We start from the raw sequence: 18,165 nt of genomic DNA, 5'->3' as shown, positions 1-18,165 counted from the left end.
GAGGGTATGTCCTTCAATTGGGGAATGGCTGAACAAACTGTGGTATATGCGGGTGATGGAATACTATTGTGCTAAAAGGAATAACAAACTGGAAAAGTTCCAGGCGAACTGGAGAGACCTCCAGGAACTGATGCAGAGCGAAAGGAGCAGAGCCAGAAGAACATTGTACACAGAGACTGACATACTGTGGTAAAATCGAATGTAATGGGCTTCTGTACCAGCAACAATGCAATGACCCAGGACAGCTCTGAGGGATTTATGGTAAAGATGCTACCCACATTCAGAGGAAGGACTGCAGGAGAGGAAACATATAAGAAAAGCAACTGCTTGAACGCATGGGTCAGGGTGGACATGATTGAGGATGTGGACTCGAAATTACCATACCAATGCAACCACCAACAATTTGGAAATAGGTCTTGATCAAGGACACATGACAAAACCAGTGGAAATGTGCGTCGGCCATGGGAGGGGGGAATGCGGGGGGGGGTGAAGGGGAAAGTAGGAGCATGAATCATGTAACCATGTTAAAAATGATTATTATTAAATGTTAAAAAAAAATTAAAAAAAAGAGAAATGAGAATTTATATCCTGCACAACAAAAATAATGAACAGAAATTTTTGAATCTATAATGGAAAACCTCACCAAAGAAATGAGAGAACAATAGTTTGTAAATCCAAATACACAAAAGTGAAAGACAACTTCAAAGAAGCAAAAGACAACATTAAGGAGGAAAAACTGAAAAAGGGAGGTAAGGCAAGGAGGCCTTTTACTTTAGAAGATGGAGTTGCACTGATGAATGAGTCTATGGAGAAAGGAAATGAGGACCTTAACACTGGATGAAGCTTAGAGGGAGATTTAGTGCCTGAGGGGGAAGAGTAGAAGAAAATGGGCCTAGGTAGTTCAAATATTGGGGGGGATGGGGACCGGAACAGGGACAGACACACAGTGAGGGAGGGGCCCTACCATGGGCAATATCCCTATCTGACCTCTGAAATAATTGACACTGTTCTGAGAGTGAGATACAATGGGGGAAAAAGGGTAATCCATGGGGTAAGCCCTAGAAGACAGTGGCAAAAAGCATTAAGAGAGCAGAGACTAAAATGATACCTTGGAAACTTTGATTGTATAAAGAATAAAGGGAAAGAGAGAACAGATGACTATTGGTGCCATTAGAAAGAGAAGATGGATAACGAAGTGAAAGAAATCCTTTTCTGAAAGAGGCACAAAAAATGAAAATTTAAAAAACCTAATAAACAGGACTAGCTGAAAGAGAAGAGAGGAAGGGGGAAAATTTACCTAAGAGGAAAAAAGAAATAACCAGATAAAAGTAGGAGAGATAAATTAACAAATAAAACTCTAAAGGGAAAAGGAGTAACAAATTAGAAAAAGGGTTCAGAAGTTAAAGGAAGAGAGACAGTGGAAACAAGATCATTTTTTAAAAGATCCAAGTAAAGTAACTGATAAATAGATAAAAAAAAAAAAGAACATGATACTGTATTACAGAAGAGGCAAAATGAAAACAAAACCATAATACTGCCAATTTTAAAGACAAATGGAGAAAAACATAAACCTAAGTCATGATTTTAAATATAAATTGTTTAAACAATCCAATAAAATGAAAAAGTGACAGACAATTTGTTGTTCATAAGAAACATTTAAAAAAAAACACATGCACAAAATAAAACTATGGGAAGGGGGGAAAAAAACCACTCTGCCAAAAAAGCATATATGACCATCATGTTATATAATTGTACAAGTTTTCAGAGTTTGATCAGTTGTGCTGACTTTTTCCCTTTCCAAAAATAAAAAAAAAAAAATCGTTTGTCACTAAGATGGGTCTCAAGGAAGGGGAAGGAAAACATGAATAGTCTACTACATAGTAGGCTAAAAAGACAGGAAAACTATAAATTTATAGGAAAATAAAAGACCTATTAGATAAGCATAAAGGAACTAGAATTAGTTTGGAAAAAGAAAGGCAGCATAATATAGACTATAGAGGATAGAGTGCTGGTTGAGCCAGCCAGTACCCTCTGATATAGGGGGGACGGCGTCAGGGAGGGGAGTTTACTTAACTTCTCTTGGTAAAAAAGGAAATAGGAATAGATGGTTTCTAAATCTATTATGGTCCTATGAGACCTTTCTATTTAGGAATGTTTTTATACCAAAAAGATTCTTCTCAGAAAACTATATAGAGAGATTTAAATAGAAATATAAATAAAAGCTCTAAGTTGGATTTAAATTAACAGAATATATTATCAAAAACATGCTTGGGAGACTTTCAGTTATTAAGATTTCTAATCATGAGCCTTCACTTCAGATATGGTCCAGGATAGAAAGAGATAAGAGGACTAATTCAGAGGTATCAAACTTGCCCCGCTAATGTTCAATTACAATAAAATGTAATTGTAAAATGTTTAACAAAATAAATAAAAATATAAAACAAACTAGGACACTAACTTGTGGTTTTCTAAGTCAACAATGCTGGTCAGGGATCTGTTTCTGTTTGAATTTGACATCACTGAACTAAAGGCTCTCAAATTTTCAGTCATGTTTTTCAAACACCATAAATTCTAGTTCACATAAAAGTCTATTGCCACATATCCAACAAATTAAGATCCAAAGTATTCCATTTGGTAAAAAATTTTAATTGATGTTACCTTTGGTATCTTTTCTCCACTCTGATCATTTAAATGAGGATGGACAAACATCAAATGCCCTGGTATGTTCCTTAGATTTAACATAGTATAGTGCTGTCTCTCACACTAACAGATTATTCTCTTCATTATAGAGAAATATTTGTTCTCCCTAGTAAAGAATATAATATCCTTTAGTGTTATGCACACATGTAAAAAATCTCTATAGGTAGTGCTTGAAATGAGTTGGCAAGTCCCCCACATGTCCATAGGGTGTCTGCTAGACACTTCCCTGAATTTAAAACAAACAGCAATCAAGATACAAATATCAAATACAAACTATATCATCCATAGAAATTATCCAGTACCATAGGAAATATGGTTAATTGGAAGACTATAATGTCAAATCCTGGCTTTAACACTTGTGATCCAACCTTGCATAATTTACTTAACTCTTTAGAGCTTCCATTTCTTCCTCTATAAAACCCATTATCTAGTCTCAATGGGTTGTTGAAAATCTAGTGAAATAATGTATGTAAAGCATTACATACATTATTATTCATGGACTGATAAAAAAGCAATCACTCTTAACTTCGTAACACAATTTGTCTAAATTTAATGCTTTATTTAGTGGCAACAAGAAATTAGAAATGTGTGAAGAGCTACGCAAGCCTATATAATTGATGTGAATGTTCAAAAAAAATTATATATATGAATTGCAAAAAAGTCTGAAATGGGGGAAGGGGAGCACTTCCGCAAGAGATGAAACCAATATTCTTCTTCTTTTAAATATTTGTTTGTTGAGGGCAGCTGGGTTGCTCAGTGGATTGAGAGCCTAGAGATGAGAGATCCTAGGTTCAAATCTGCCCTCAAACACTTTCCTAGCTGAGTGACCCTGGGCAAGTAACCCTTACCACTCTTCTGCCATGGAACTAATACACAGTATGACTCCAAGAGGGAAGGTGAGGGCCCCCAAAATAAACAAACAAACGAATGAATAAATAAATGGCTAAATGAACGAACAAATAAATAAATAGATAGGTGAGCGGATACGGATTTGTTCCTCTATACCAGTGATTCCCAAAGTGGATACTACCACCCCCTGGTGGGTGCTGCAGCAATCCAGGGAAGCGGTGATGGCCACAGGTGCATTTATTTTTCCTATTAATTGCTATTAAAGTTAAAAAAATTTAATTTCCAGGGGGCTAAGTAATATTTTTTCTGGAAAGGGGGTAGAAGGCCAAAAAAGTTTGGGAACCACTGCACTATACCCTGAATCAGACCTGCAGGACTTGAGGGGGAAAACCTGAGGAATAAAGTATTTGCTATAAACAGGAAATAAGCTTCCTTTTCCTGTTTTATATATCACTATTTTCTGAACATTTAGAATATAATTATAAAGACAAAGAGCCTGAAAGGGAGGAGAAGATTTGCTCCTGATATATCAAGTAGCTGCTCCACATGTTGTTTACCCATATATTCTCTGGAATCTGAAACAGGAGGCTTGCCAATTTACCTTCAACTTAAGTGACTATCCCAGAACAAAAATGGCCTCATCCTATACAGCATGTCTGAGTCACAGGATAATTATTTTTACTTCCCCAAAAGTGATATGTCCCTTTCAAAGTAGAGAGTAGTGACAGAGAGCTTTTTTACATTTCAACTTACCTATTTTTCCTTTTTTTGTTGTTAGTATTATGTCAAATCATTGTAGCTTTTGCCTAAAAGCAATATTAACTAAAGCAGTGGTGTCAAACTCAAATAAAAATAGCCACTAAATTCTGAGGATACCCACAGACCACATAGTTATTTTGTTTTGTATATTATTCTTTGTTTTCTTGCATTTTTATTTATTTTGTTAAATATTTCCCAATGACATTTTAACCTACACTTGAGTGTCTTGTGGGTCTCTGATTGACATCTCTAAATTAAAAGTATCCCAAAAGTCATAAGTAAAAAAATTTCAGTTTATATCATCAGCATTCATCCTATACAACTCATATACATATACACAACATGAGTGATTTCCCCTATGATTATAGGTGAAGTTATAGCATAATGAAGATCAGGACGAATTTATGCTATATTAAAATCCTTTATATAAGTGCAATGATTTCCTGATTCTAAATCTGATCTCTCCAAATATTTCTAAGGGTATAATTAAATTAATAATTTAAAATATGAAAATTATTTTCAGAAAAGACATGAGAAATCAAAAATAGGCTGCTGCAGCAATAGTATCTATAATGGCACAATAAGAAAGGCATGAAAGAAAAAGAAAGGTGGGACAGAAAGTGAAGTGAAATTAAGAATCTTGGGCAGGTCTTTTTATGGTAGCAGAGAATTGGAAATCAAGGAGACCCCCATTAATTGGAGAATTGTACTATAAGAAATGATGAGCTGCACAAGTTCAGAAAAACCTGGTAAGACTTATATGAACTGATTCAAAGCGAAGTGAACAGAATTAGGAGAACATCATCACATTGACAGCAATATTGTAAGGATGATAGTGTAAAACTTAGCTAATCTGATAAAGGCAATTCCAAAGGACTCAAAAAATGCTCTCCACATTCAGAAAGAAAATGAACTCTGAATGCAGATTGAAGCATACTTTTTAAACCTTATTTTTATTGTTTTATTGTTGTTTGTGGGTTTTTGGGGGCAACACAGCTAATATGGAAATGTTTTACATGACTCCAAATGTACAACTGATATAAAAATTGCTTACCTACCTTCTCAAGAGAGAGGGAGGGACAGAATTTGTAACTCAAGATGTTAAAAAATGATTGCTAAAAAACTTTAGAATTTGTAACTCAAGATGTTAAAAAATGATTGCTAAAAAACTTTTTATTTTTAAGACTAGGGCAGCTGTTGGCAAATTAGAGCCTAAAGAGCTAAGACTGATTTAACATTTTAAAATAAAAGTTCCATTGTATAAAAATGTAAAAATCATTCTTAGGCAGTCCTTTGGTTTGTCAACCAAGTCTAGGTTATCCTAGTCTAGACCTGGACTGGCCCTTAGAACTAGCCTCTGACTAACACCTTTTTTAAAATATAACTTTCAAATCAATTAGGATATGTGCTACTACACATATTGCTTACCTAAATTCTCCCTGGAATCTGAATTAGGATGTTTGCTAAGCTATCTTTGATTGTAAGTGTCTATTCTAAAGGAACTCACTCTTACCCAGCCATGACTGAGTCAAGAGTATACACTAATTTTTCTCATGTGACATGACCCTTTCAGAGGTATAGAGTAATGCCCTAAGCTTTACAAAATTCTTTTAAAAACATGTGAATGGGGTGGGGTGAGGGGTAGGAGCTGAGTGGTTCAGTGGATTGAGAGTCAGGCCTAGAGATGGGAGGTCCTGGGTTCAAATCTGACTTGCTAGCTCTGTGAACCTAGGCAAGTCATTTAACCCCCACTGCCTAGCCCTTACCACCCTTCTGCCTTGGAACATCAATACATGGTATCAATTCTAAGGTAAAGGGCAAGGGTTTAAAAAAAATTATAATGATAAGAACACTTCATGGGACAGAACAGTGTGATGGATAAAAAATAAAGCAGTAACTTCCTTCTACCAGTAGTAACAGAGCTGACAACAAAGGGGGATTAATGGTTCTCTTAGTTGGCTGGGGAAAACTCTAAGGCATAGGAATTGCAGCCAGAAAAGGAGAATTATCTCTGACAGCACTAAAAAACAGTTGGGACCAGCTACTGTTTGGCTCCAGGGTCTTAGCCCTCCACTTGGGAAGGGACCAACTAACTCTCAAAGAGAACTGTAAGGGTCTCTTTTCTCTTTAGTCTCCAGCATCAATGGCCTTTCTTGAAAGCTGGAAAAGGTGACTGTTAAGATGCTTTGCCTTGTGTTATACACAGTGGAAGCAGCTGTCTAATTCTTGGCTTTCATATTCTATGTCTAGTTCATTAATATGAAGCTTGCAGTAACTTCCCTAGATTTTTTTCAGATGAAATTCTGTAGCCATGCCTTCTACAATCCTATACCTGTATAGTTCATTTTTAAACCCAAGTGCAAGATATTTGATTAAATAAGGAATTGTTACTTACAAGATTTTATAAACCTCTCTTCCAACCTTTGGGGTATAACAAGTATTGAGGTATAGTTATGCCTATAAAGTATTTAGGTAGCTAAATATGCACAGCACTTTACAAATGATTCTGAAGTAATTTTAATCATTAAAATTAAATAACTTAAAATTATTATAAAGTATAAAAATATATTACACATTTATTATGAGCCATAAAATTAAATAATTTAAATTAAATAATAATAAAATTAACAATTAAAATTCTTTTTTTCAATGCTTCAGTCAGAGTAGACGTAACAAGATTATGCCAGTGCAAAGGGCAATTTATCTCAGAGGTTCTGTCAAACTGGAAAAGCTTTGACAAGGCTGGTCCCAGTGAGAAGCTGTGTTTCATTTCCAGCCTACTAAAAGGATGACCAAAAAAAAAAAAATTTTTTTTTGGCAGCTCTTGTAGACCATCTAAATAAATTACAGAGGAATTGGGAATTTGTGTCAATTGGGAGAAAAACCTATACTGATTCAATTAAAGATTCTTGAAATACTTAGGGTAATTCATTAATATATTAAGTGTTTATTAGTACAATCACAAGTCCTCCTCTCCCTCAAAGATAACTGTTAAAACAACTGAGCTTCAGGTTGTATAGTACAAAAAAAGCTTTATTTGATGGTCTGATCAAGACCTCTTCAAGCAGGAAACAAAAAAAGATTGTTTTATAATGTAATAGGGGAATATCAGGATGTAATAAGGGGCTTAGGCTATAGGTAGTAGCTGGTTGGAATAGGGAATAAGTCAAGGTAAGGGACCAAAGGCTGGAGGTAATCAAGGGAATAGGCTATATAGGTAGTAGGGAAATTAAGGTAGAGAGGTATGGTTGGAATTGAGCTTAGGCACTGTGGATAGGGTTTTGTGAATCCCTAAGGCAGTAAAGTGGATGAGGAAGGTACAATGGTGAAGGTTGGAAGTTGAGATGAAAGCAGAAGTAAGGGAATATCTGAGTTTAGGGAATATAAACACTGAGGTATAAAGAGTTGCAAGGGAGAGGATGAGTTAATCTAAGGCAGGCAACAGCAGCAGGGAAACAGACTGAGCCCTTCAAGTAAAAGAGACACTTTTACAGAGCAATGTTAGAGCCAGCCAAGAATGTCTTGAAACTGACTTGAGGCTTCTAGTCAGTTTCACGGGTTCACTAAGGAAGGGACTAGAGGCAGTATTGAAATTACACTTCCTCCAAAATGGATACCTTCAGCTTCCCTCAAACTCCAGAGAATGTTATTCCTCTCTCTCCTCCTCCCTCTCTTATTAATCAACTAATGAAGTAGCCAAAGGGTTTTGATTAAAGACAAAAGGGGTTTATTGTTTTCTAGGGTTGATTGGAAAGGATAGAGGATATTAGGTAACCCTAACAGCCACCTAGAGAAAGCTTCAGGTGGGGGAAGGGAGAAAAGGATGTGAGACTGAGTAGGGACCATCCTACTCAGCCCCCGAGGGTTTGTAGCCAAAAGGGGTAGGAAAGTTGGATACAATGATTCAATAGATAAATTTATAACAAGGGTAAGCCCTATTTGACTAAACTAACAAGATTTGAAACTAACACTCAGATCTACTCTCCTTTCAAAACTTTTCAGACATTCAGGTAGGGAAAATGAAGATGGGAATAAGGAAGGCTAGGGAGATTCAAAAGGAATTAACTAGACTAACAATTTTTAAGGGAAAAACTGCAAAATATAGGCCAGGTTTCAATCCAAAGAAGGAGCTCAGATTGACCCTGATCCTCCCCACGAGTTCCCAGGACCAACTGACTTTTCCAAGATTCTAAACCCTTTATCAACTGGCAGAAGAACTCTGCAGCAAAGCCTGTAAGGCTGTTATGCCTCCTCTTTGCACCACAATAAGCAACTGTTTCAAAAAGTTTGATCTATCATGCCTAAACAGGAAGTTCACAGAAATCAAGATTTGACAGAAGAAAACCAACTGCTTGATCACATGGGTCAATGGGGATATGACTGAGGATGTAGATGCTAAGTGATCACCCTAATGCAAATATTAATAATATGGAAATACTTGATCAATGACACATATAAAATCCAGTGGAACTGCTTGTTAGCTATGGGAAGGGGTTGGAGGAGGGAAGGGAAAGAATATGAATGTATGTAACCACAGGAAAATATTCTTAATTAATTATTAAAGAATTTTCAGATAAAAAAATCAAGGTTTTGGACATATTTTAACATCTAGAAATATATTTATATATTTTTCTAGATCCTCCTAACTTAAGCACTAGGCTATTCCACACAATATAACCACTTAAAAGAAAAATAATTTTAATTTTGTAACATTGCAAAAGGAGAATTCATTTTTTGAAATGTGTGATCTCTTTCAAAAGAAATTATTGTTTGAGCCTATTAAAATCCTACCCATGGAATTTATTAATTTATTTTGATGTTTGTAAAAGGAGTTTTTTCTTGCTTTTCTTTGGCAGGTAGGTGGGTGGAGTGGTGGGAGGAAAAAGAGAATGTGGATCTGAAGATAAAATAAAGGTGAATTTTAATGAATTATACCCATATTTCAAGGTCCAACCTAAACCTTCTACTAATTACCTTAGGGCAATGTTGGCAATTCTATGGCATGCATACTGAAGAGGGTTACTTACACCTCCTTCTCCATACATGCTTGAGGACATTTCTCACATGACCCACTCCTCTACCCAGCAGCCCAACTGGAGCACTTCCTCCCTCCCCTGTCTGAGGTAGGTGAGGGGCTCACATGCAAGTGAAGGTTGCAGTTTGGGCATTCGGTCTCTAAAAGGTTTGCCATTGCTGCCCTAGGACAACATGAGCTCCCCTTCTGAATTTCTACAATCCTTACTGACATCACTCATGTCATCACTATTTCTACTTTTTCATTCTTTAAACTCTTCCTCCCCAACTAGATTTTAAACTCTATCAAGGAAGAATACTAAACTTCTTTGTCTTGCCCTGAGAAACTAGTATAATACCATACATTTAGCTCAAATATTTGATTGGTAGAGCTAAAAAATGAAAACAGCTTTTGTAAAAATAAACATTTACACCCATTATCTGTCTAATTTGTTTTAAATACAGTGAATAAAAAAGTACTGTTTTTCTTAAAAATGGGAAAATTTAAATTATGGGAGGAGAAATATAGTAAAGTTCAAAGAAATGGCAGGATAGAAAATGATTTCTATGTGGGACTTGAGGCAACAGTTATATAACTAAATTTCACAATTAGTTCACAATAGGTCACAGAATATTTCCTACTTGTTTAATTTTTAACCAGTATTAAATTCCAGGGTCAACTCTTACACAGCCAATCAGAAGCCTCTCTCCACCATACCACCAAGAGTTAATTTAAATCTAAAGGCAAGTGAATTTCTAAAAAATGCTAATAAGGTTTTTTAAAGTTTCCCAGCAAACAGGGTTAGTCACTTAAGCACCTGCATTCATAAAAAATAAGTAAAATGGCAATTTAGTTCTTAATAGTAATAGCTTCTGCAGTTATGTTTTCTTCCTAAGAAAGCAATTGGGAATTTTTTAAAAAGCAGGAAAGCTATTGAAAAACCCAATTTGTGAATGATAGGAAGAGTGAGCAATATAATGCAGAATTTTAAGTTTTTCGTATTGATCTCTCTTTTAAAAATTTAAAAGGGAACATATACAATAATAATTAAATATACAGTTCATACTTTCTCAAATTTTTGTAGGAAAAAAATCAAGTCTAAGAGATTTAAACATTTTCATTTTAAGTACAAAAATCAATTCTATAGAACTACATTATTACACTATAAATATAACCTTACCCTAATCAGCACCTTCTAAGCTACAATATACCAAAAACCTATTATATTAAATATCACTGAAATCATACTGCTCTCTGATCACTGCTAAAACTCTTAGAGAATTTAAGGCAGGATCAATAATAACAATATAACCAATTCACAGGTAATGAATAAACTTTTGCTAACTCCATTTGCTATTAAAGAATATATTTATATGGGGGGGTGTGTATATATATACATATATACATATATACACACACAAACACACACACACACACACACACACACATATACATATATAATTCTTACTGTTTGAGGATAGGATAACGGACGTAATCGGTCATAGTCTTCTTGTCCAGCTGTATCCCATAAACCCAAATTCACAGGTTTTCCATCTACCATAACATTGGCAGAATAGTTGTCAAAGCTGTAGGAAAAAAAAAAATCAACAAAATGTTCAGACCTATGAATTTTATATAAACAAAAGAACAGAAAATGATAGTTGTATTCAGATAAGAGCTAAAATAACAGGGAAGAAGGGGAATCAGGTAATATAAGAAAGTTAACTGCACAAAATACATGGGGAAAATACGGGAGAAAAACTACTAATTCACTCCAAAACTATTACTGCCAAGGAAAGAAGACTTTGCTTTAAATAGTGTTAAAGAGTAGTTCAAATATTTTGAGATACTTTTTCCCAAGAAGCAACAATTGAATTATAAAGAACTATAATTTTTGTTCATTTTTCTTTGTTTTTAGAAAACTTTCAACCAGTTAAGAAATCATTACTATTTATTATTATTATTATTATTATTATTATTATTATTATTTTTAAACCCTTGTACTTCAGTGTATTGTCTCATAGGTGGAAGAGTGGTAAGGGTGGGCAATGGGGGTCAAGTGACTTGCTCAGGGTCACACAGCTGGGAAGTGGCTGAGGCCAGGTTTGAACCTAGGACGTCTTGTCTCTAGGCCCAACTCTCACTCCACTGAGCTACCCAGCTGCCCTATTATTATTTTTTAAACACTTACTTTCCATCTTAGAATCAATACTGTGTATTGGTTCCAAGACAGAAGAATGGTAAGGGCTAGGCAATGGGGGATCAAGTGACTTGTCCAGGGTCACACAGCAAGGAAGTGTCTGAGGCCAAATTTGAACCCAGGACCTCCCATCTCTGGGCCTGGCTCTCAATCCACTGAGCCACCCAGATGGCCCCATTATCGTGAATTATTTTCACTAAGTTGACAATTATAGCAGTATATCTGAACATCTACGGACAAAAAGCAAAATATAATAAAATTCTGGTTATCTGGGCTAATGAAAGGAAGCAGGGATACAGATAATGGAAACATTAGATGATCCAAAACCAATTTATATTTAATTTCCCAATTTTTATGTAACTATTAAAGCAAATATTTCTAATAATTTAGTTATGCTAATGTGAAATTAGTTTGCATTTTCTGAGTATACATAATCTGGTAGGCTCGAGATTTCTAAAATTGCTACCTAGAGATTAAAAAAGATTTAAATGGCATGGTGTCAAACAGGAAAAAGCATCAAATATGAAATATAAATAACATTTAAGCCTTAAAGCAAAATTCAAAGTTTACTTTAAACAGAAACAGACACTGGCACCTTAGAGTTCTTGTTGCCAAATTACTTTTGAGTAAGGTCTTTTTTTAAATTTGTATTTTTTATTTTAATAGCAAATTTCCACCTAAGTTTTCTGAAGTTAAGTGATCCATAATGTCTCCCTCCCTTCTTCCCTTTCCCCTCCCAGAGCTAGCAAGCAATTCAATCTAGGTTATACATGTATTATCATGTAAAATATTTCAAAATTATTTCATTTTTTGTGAGTGAATAGCCTTATAAAGCCAAACCCCAAAATATATACCCAAATAAACAAGTGACAAATCATATGTTTTCATCTGCATTCCTACTCCATTAATTCTTTCTCTGGTGGTAGATAGGATTCTTCTTCATAAGTCCCCTGAATTGTCCTGGATCATTGTATTACTGTTAGTAGCAAAGTCTATCACATTTGAGCATTATTGCAGTTACTATGTATGTTATCCTGTTTCTGCTTATTTCACTCTGCATCAGTTCACATAGGTCTTTCCAGATTTTTCTGAAATTATACTGTTTATCATTCCCTATAGCATAATAGTATTTCATCACGGTGGTATACCATAATTAGTTCAGCCATTCCCTAATTGAGGGATATCTCTTTAATTTCAAATCCTTTGCCACCACAAAAAAGAGCAGCTATAAATATTTTTGCATAAACAGATCCTTTCCCATTCTTAAAATCTCTTTGGCATACAGACCTAGTAATGGTATTACTGGATCAAAAGGCATGCATTCTTTTAAAGGCCTTTGGGCATAATTCCAAATTGCCCTCCAGAATGGTTAGATTAGTTTACAACCCCACCAGCAATGCATTAGTATCCCAATTTTGCCACATTCCCTCCAACATTTATCACTTTACTGCCATATTTGCCAATCTGATAGGTGCAAGATGGTACCTCAGAGTAGTTTTAATTTGCATTTTTCTAATCAAGAGGGATTTAGTACACTTTTTCATCTGAAAACTGTCTGACCATTATCAATTAAGGAATGTCTTGGATTCTTATAAATTTGACTTGAGTTTTTTATCTTTGAGAAATTATTAGAGAAATTTGTTATAAATTTTCCCCCAGTTTGTTTCCCTTCTAATCTTGATTGCATTGATTTTCTTTGCACAAAAACATTTTAATTTAATAATCAAAATTATTCATTCAACATCTTATAATGTTCTCTTACCTTATTTGATCATAAATTCTTTCTTTTTCTGTAGATCTAACAGGTAAACTATTCTATGTGCCCCTAATTTACTTATAAATGTCTCTCTTCCCCTAATTTACTTAGAATAACACTCTAAGTTTAAATCACACCCATTTTGATCTTATCTAGGTATAGGGTGTGGACTATTGATATAAAGGTCTAAATCTTTTTTTTCAATTAAGAAGCCTTTTTGACTTAAGGTCACAATAAAAGTGAAACAATTTCTAGTTGCCAACATTTTATGGTTTTCAAAGAACTTTCTTCAGAACTCCCTTTGAAGTAAGGTGATATAATCCCAAGGCAGTCAAAAGAAGTCCAAAAAGATAAAAAGATAAAAGGATGGGCAGGAAGGTTACAGGCATTAGGCAAAGTCCCTGGGGTCTTGGAGAGCTCCCAACCAAAGTCCTACAAAGAACTCTTATGCTTTTTGCCCAAGAGGGTCACAGCTGGGTCCCATATCTATTTACCTGGGGCAAAAGTTAGTCACAGTATCCCAGGACAGCACTACCTTCAATGCTCCTGTTGTGGGAGAGTGGAGCATTAATTCGTACCTCCTTCATGTAGAAATATCTACAAGACAGGCCCAGTATCTTGCCCACCACCAAAATGGTACTAACTAAAAGAAAGAGGATTTGAACTCAGATACTCTGACTCCAAATCTAATGTTCTTTTCTTTGTATGCCACTGTTATGGTTAGTTCTTACTGCTGATATTAATCAGGTTATCAGCTAATCATTACTGCAGTAAATACAAAAGAATGCAAAATGTAACATAAGCAACCCTTTCTAGATGACAGAGATAAAGGGTTATAATAAAAGGTTTTGTAACTTAAATGAAAAACTTCTAATGTACTAGACCTCCAAAAGGAAGGGAAAGGAGCAAGAAGGAAAATGAAAAGTTCTATTTTGTTACCTTACTGTGAAGAAACTTTTCAGCAGCACAATCTTTCTATTCCAAAAAGTCAATGGGCCAAAGGTATAACTCAAACGGTAGGTTTAAGGGATACATCACCTGAATTACTTTATTTACAAACACAAAACAGGATTGTACATAGAATAGCAAATTAAATTTGTAAGGAATCTTAAGTGGTCATCCACTCCAAGAGAAGTGTCATAACTTATCTAATGTCACACAGGTAATAAAGAGTGGCTAGAATTATATTTTTGATATTTGAGATCAAGTCTTATGGCTCTTTAAGTTCAGGGCATCCTCTACTGTACCACTGAGAGTCAAATATCCTTTGCAGAGGGAGATTTCTTTTCCCAATTTTTCTTCATCCTATTTGATTTTTTAAAATGCCTTTTTACTTGCAGGAATTTTTTTTTTTTTTGAACCTGACACCAATTCACATTTTTCTTTGAGGCTTTGCATATAGCTGTTTCGACATTATTTAATTCTAAGTTTGTTTTTTAATCTTCTTTGCCAATATAGTAACTTTCTATGATTAGATCTTTTTTTGTTGTTGGGGTTTTATCCAGCCTATTTCTTGACTTTAGTTCTGCAACAATAGTAGAGGTGGCTGTAATGAGGGTTTACAATTAAATCTGTAATGGTAGTTGGTAAAGCTGTAAAGCAGTCAGGAAACTAATATGGATTTGTCACAAGCTGTACCCTGGAGGTACTAGATGTAGGAATGACAAATACAGTGCCTAACCCTACCAAGGGATTGATGCAATTTCCCTTGGTAAGGACTAAACCCCTTTAAGATTATTTCCCTTCAGCCTCTGACCTGACTGAGGACTCCCATTGCTTGGTAGTGAGATTAGACAGGAAGGGAAGTATGGTGCTTCCTGTCTAAACAGTAATGGATTTACTCTGTCTCTCTCTTAGAATCTTGAACAGCAGTCACTAGTTAGATCTAAGATGAAGGTAGGACACACTAGTTCTTAAATTAAACTAAGGATTTATTGAATAAATTGGTTTGGGAAAAGGGATTGGAGAGTGGGTTAGGAAACTATGAAACTAGATTATTACTGCCTTCTAGATCTAAGTTCAGGATGTTGATAAACTCCTTGCTATGATCTTCAGCTATCCCAAGGGACCAGACCTGGGACAGAAATAAAATGGTCTCTTGATGGTAAATATAAAGCAATTTCTTGATAAGGAATAATTGGTATATCAGATTGATGTTCCTATTTGGTCAGCAATGATGTTTAACCCTGCCTGGCCTAGGAAATTAAGATATCCCCTCCACGTGTCACCTCCCTTGATCCACCCAGATCCCACCCCAAGGAGTAGAAGGAAAGGTGAGAAGTGAAGTAGGAAAAGAACCCCAGCCCTGGGTCTCCAGACCTTTATATATCCTGGATCCAACTGCCAGTTGGTACCTGCCCTATGGCTCATGCCTTGGTCAACATTCCAACCCAGGCAATTGACAGGTTGCCCCAAGAAAATATGGCAGTATTATTTTCTATATTACATGGCACTATCCCAAACTCAGGTTTTCTGTTATGCTGCTTTTCAGAACTGGTTTGGGGAGTCTATACATTTTTAGTTCTTCCAAAGTGGTATGGTCACTGCTCTTCTGACCTGTGCTCTGGTCTGTGAGTGACCACAAGTACTGTAATTGTGTCTGGGGTCCCGTTCCCATTGCCAGGAAAGGGTCCCCTATTATCTCCATTTTTTAAATTAAAAAAATTTTTTCCAATTACATGTAGAAATGATTTTTGACAATTGTTTTCTGACATTTATGAGATTCAGATTCTTTTCCTCAATCCCCTCCTCACTCGGTAAATAATCTGTTATTCCAATGTTTTCATGCAGTATCTTTTTCCATGTGCCTCATGTCGTGACTCTAGACATATATCATATATACAATAAGAAATTCATGAATGAAATAAAATGAAGGATGTTACTTCCTTCTTTGGCTATAGAGACAGCATTTAAAAAAAAAAAAAACAAAAGTCCCTCAGGGTTATCTTGGAACCTTGTTTTGCTAGTAGTTTAGTCCTTCACAGTTGATCATTGTACAATATTTCTGTTGCATACACTGTTCTCCTAGTGCTGTTTGTTCACTTCACTTTGCATCAGTTCATATCAGTTGAACCAGTTCACAGTCTTTCCAGGTTTTTCTGAAAATCAACCTGTTTATTATTTCCTATGGCTCAATAGTTTTGCATTACAACCATATGCCATACCTTTTTCAGTCATTGCCCAATTGATACATATTCCCAATTCTGTGCCACTATAAAAAGAGCTGCTATAAAAATTTTTGTAATAGTATGTCCTTTTCCCTTATCTATGAGACATTTTTGGTATACAGAGCCAGTGGTATTGCTAGGTCAATGAGTATATATAGTTTTATGGCCATGGTTCCTTGCCCAGAAAGGTTGTATCCGTTTATGCCTCCAACAATGGTGTATTAGTGTCCCAATTTTCCCATATCCCCTCCAACAATTATCATTTTAATTTTTGGTCATATTAGCCAGTCTGATAGGTATGAGATAGTAACAGTTGTTTTAATCTGCATTAAGCATTTTTTCATATAACTATAATTTTAATTTCTTTCGCTGAGAGCTACCTATTCAATAGCTTTTAAACTATCAATTGGGGAATGTGTTCAACTCTTAAATTTGGTTGAGTTCTCTATATATGAGAGAAAGGAGGCCTTTTCAGAGACATTCACTATAAAAAATTTTCCCCCCAGTTTGATGTTTCCCTTCTAATCTTGGTTGCATTAATCAAAATTATCCATTTCATTTTTTGTAATGTTCTCTATGTCTCGTTGGGCCATTAATTCTTCCTTTATCTGTAAGTCTGACAGGTAAACTTTCCCATGTTCCCCTAACTTATTTCTGGTATAACCTTTTATTTCTAGATGAAGTATCCATTTTGACTTTAGCTTGGTATATAATGTGAGATGTTGGTCTATGACTAGTTTCTGCCATACTATTTTCTAGTTTCCCAGCAGTTTTTGCCAAATAGTGAGTTCTTCCCCCAAAACAGCTTGTATCTTTGGGTTTATCAAACACTGACCCTACAAGCATTAACTGTTGTGTTGATTTCCTAACTTATCCATTGACCCACTACCCAATTTCTTATGTAGTACCAGATTGTTCTGATGATTATAGTATAGTTTGAGATCTAGTATGGCTAGACTGCCTTCCTTTTTTTCTTTTTTCAAAATTAATTCATTTAATAATCTTGTGTTTTTAATCTGCCAGGTGAATTTTGCTATTTTTTTCTAGTTCTAGGAAATCATTTTTGAGTAGTTTGGTATGGCACTGAATAAATTAATTAAGGTAGGATTGTCGTTTTTATTATATTGGTTCAGCCTATCCACAAGCAACTAATATTATTCCAGTTGTTTAGGTCTGACTTTTATTTGTGTAAAAGGTGTTTTCTAATTGTGTTCATATAAATGCTAAGTTTGGTAGGTATACACCAGGTATTTTATATTGTTTACGAGTTCTTTTGAATGGAATTTCCTTTTCTATCTCTTGTTAAGACTTTGTTAGGGGTAAACAGAAAGCTGTTAACTTATGTGGGTTGACTTTGTATCCTGAAACTTGACTAAAGTTGTTGGTTGTTTCTGTTAGTTATTTGGTTGATTCTCTGGGGTTCTCTATGTATACTATTGTAACATCTGCAAAGAATGATAGTTTTGTTTCCTCCATTGCCTTATTGTAATTCCTCCAATTTCTTTTTCTGCTTTCATTGGTATAGCTAGTGTTTCTAGTATAATATTAAATAGTAGTGTTGATAATGGGCATCCTTGCTTCACCCCTGATCTTATTGGGTAGGATTCTATTATCTCCCCTAAAATAATGCTTGCTAATGGTTTTAAATAGATGCCCTTTACCACTTTAAAGAAAGCTCCTGTTCCGGTTAAGATGGCGGCAGAGTAAGGAGCAGCTGCTC

The 18,165-nt window shown here is 35.2% G+C and overlaps 1 protein-coding gene across 2 annotated transcripts in view; it reads right to left on the bottom strand.

Annotated features, from left to right (window-relative positions):
- RAC1 (Rac family small GTPase 1) overlaps positions 1-18,165 on the bottom strand; it is a 75,928-nt gene that overhangs the window by 18,400 nt on the left and 39,363 nt on the right. For both annotated transcript variants that reach the window (XM_044660209.1, XM_044660215.1), the window contains exon 3: positions 10,791-10,908. In XM_044660209.1, coding sequence (XP_044516144.1) covers positions 10,791-10,908 — 118 coding nt within the window. The remainder of the gene's footprint in view (positions 1-10,790; positions 10,909-18,165) is intronic.

This window comes from Gracilinanus agilis, chromosome 1, assembly GCF_016433145.1.
Source record: "Gracilinanus agilis isolate LMUSP501 chromosome 1, AgileGrace, whole genome shotgun sequence".
Lineage (NCBI taxonomy): Eukaryota > Metazoa > Chordata > Mammalia > Didelphimorphia > Didelphidae > Gracilinanus > Gracilinanus agilis.
Note: the sequence above shows the minus strand (reverse complement) of the source record. Positions and strands in the feature narration are given on the sequence as shown.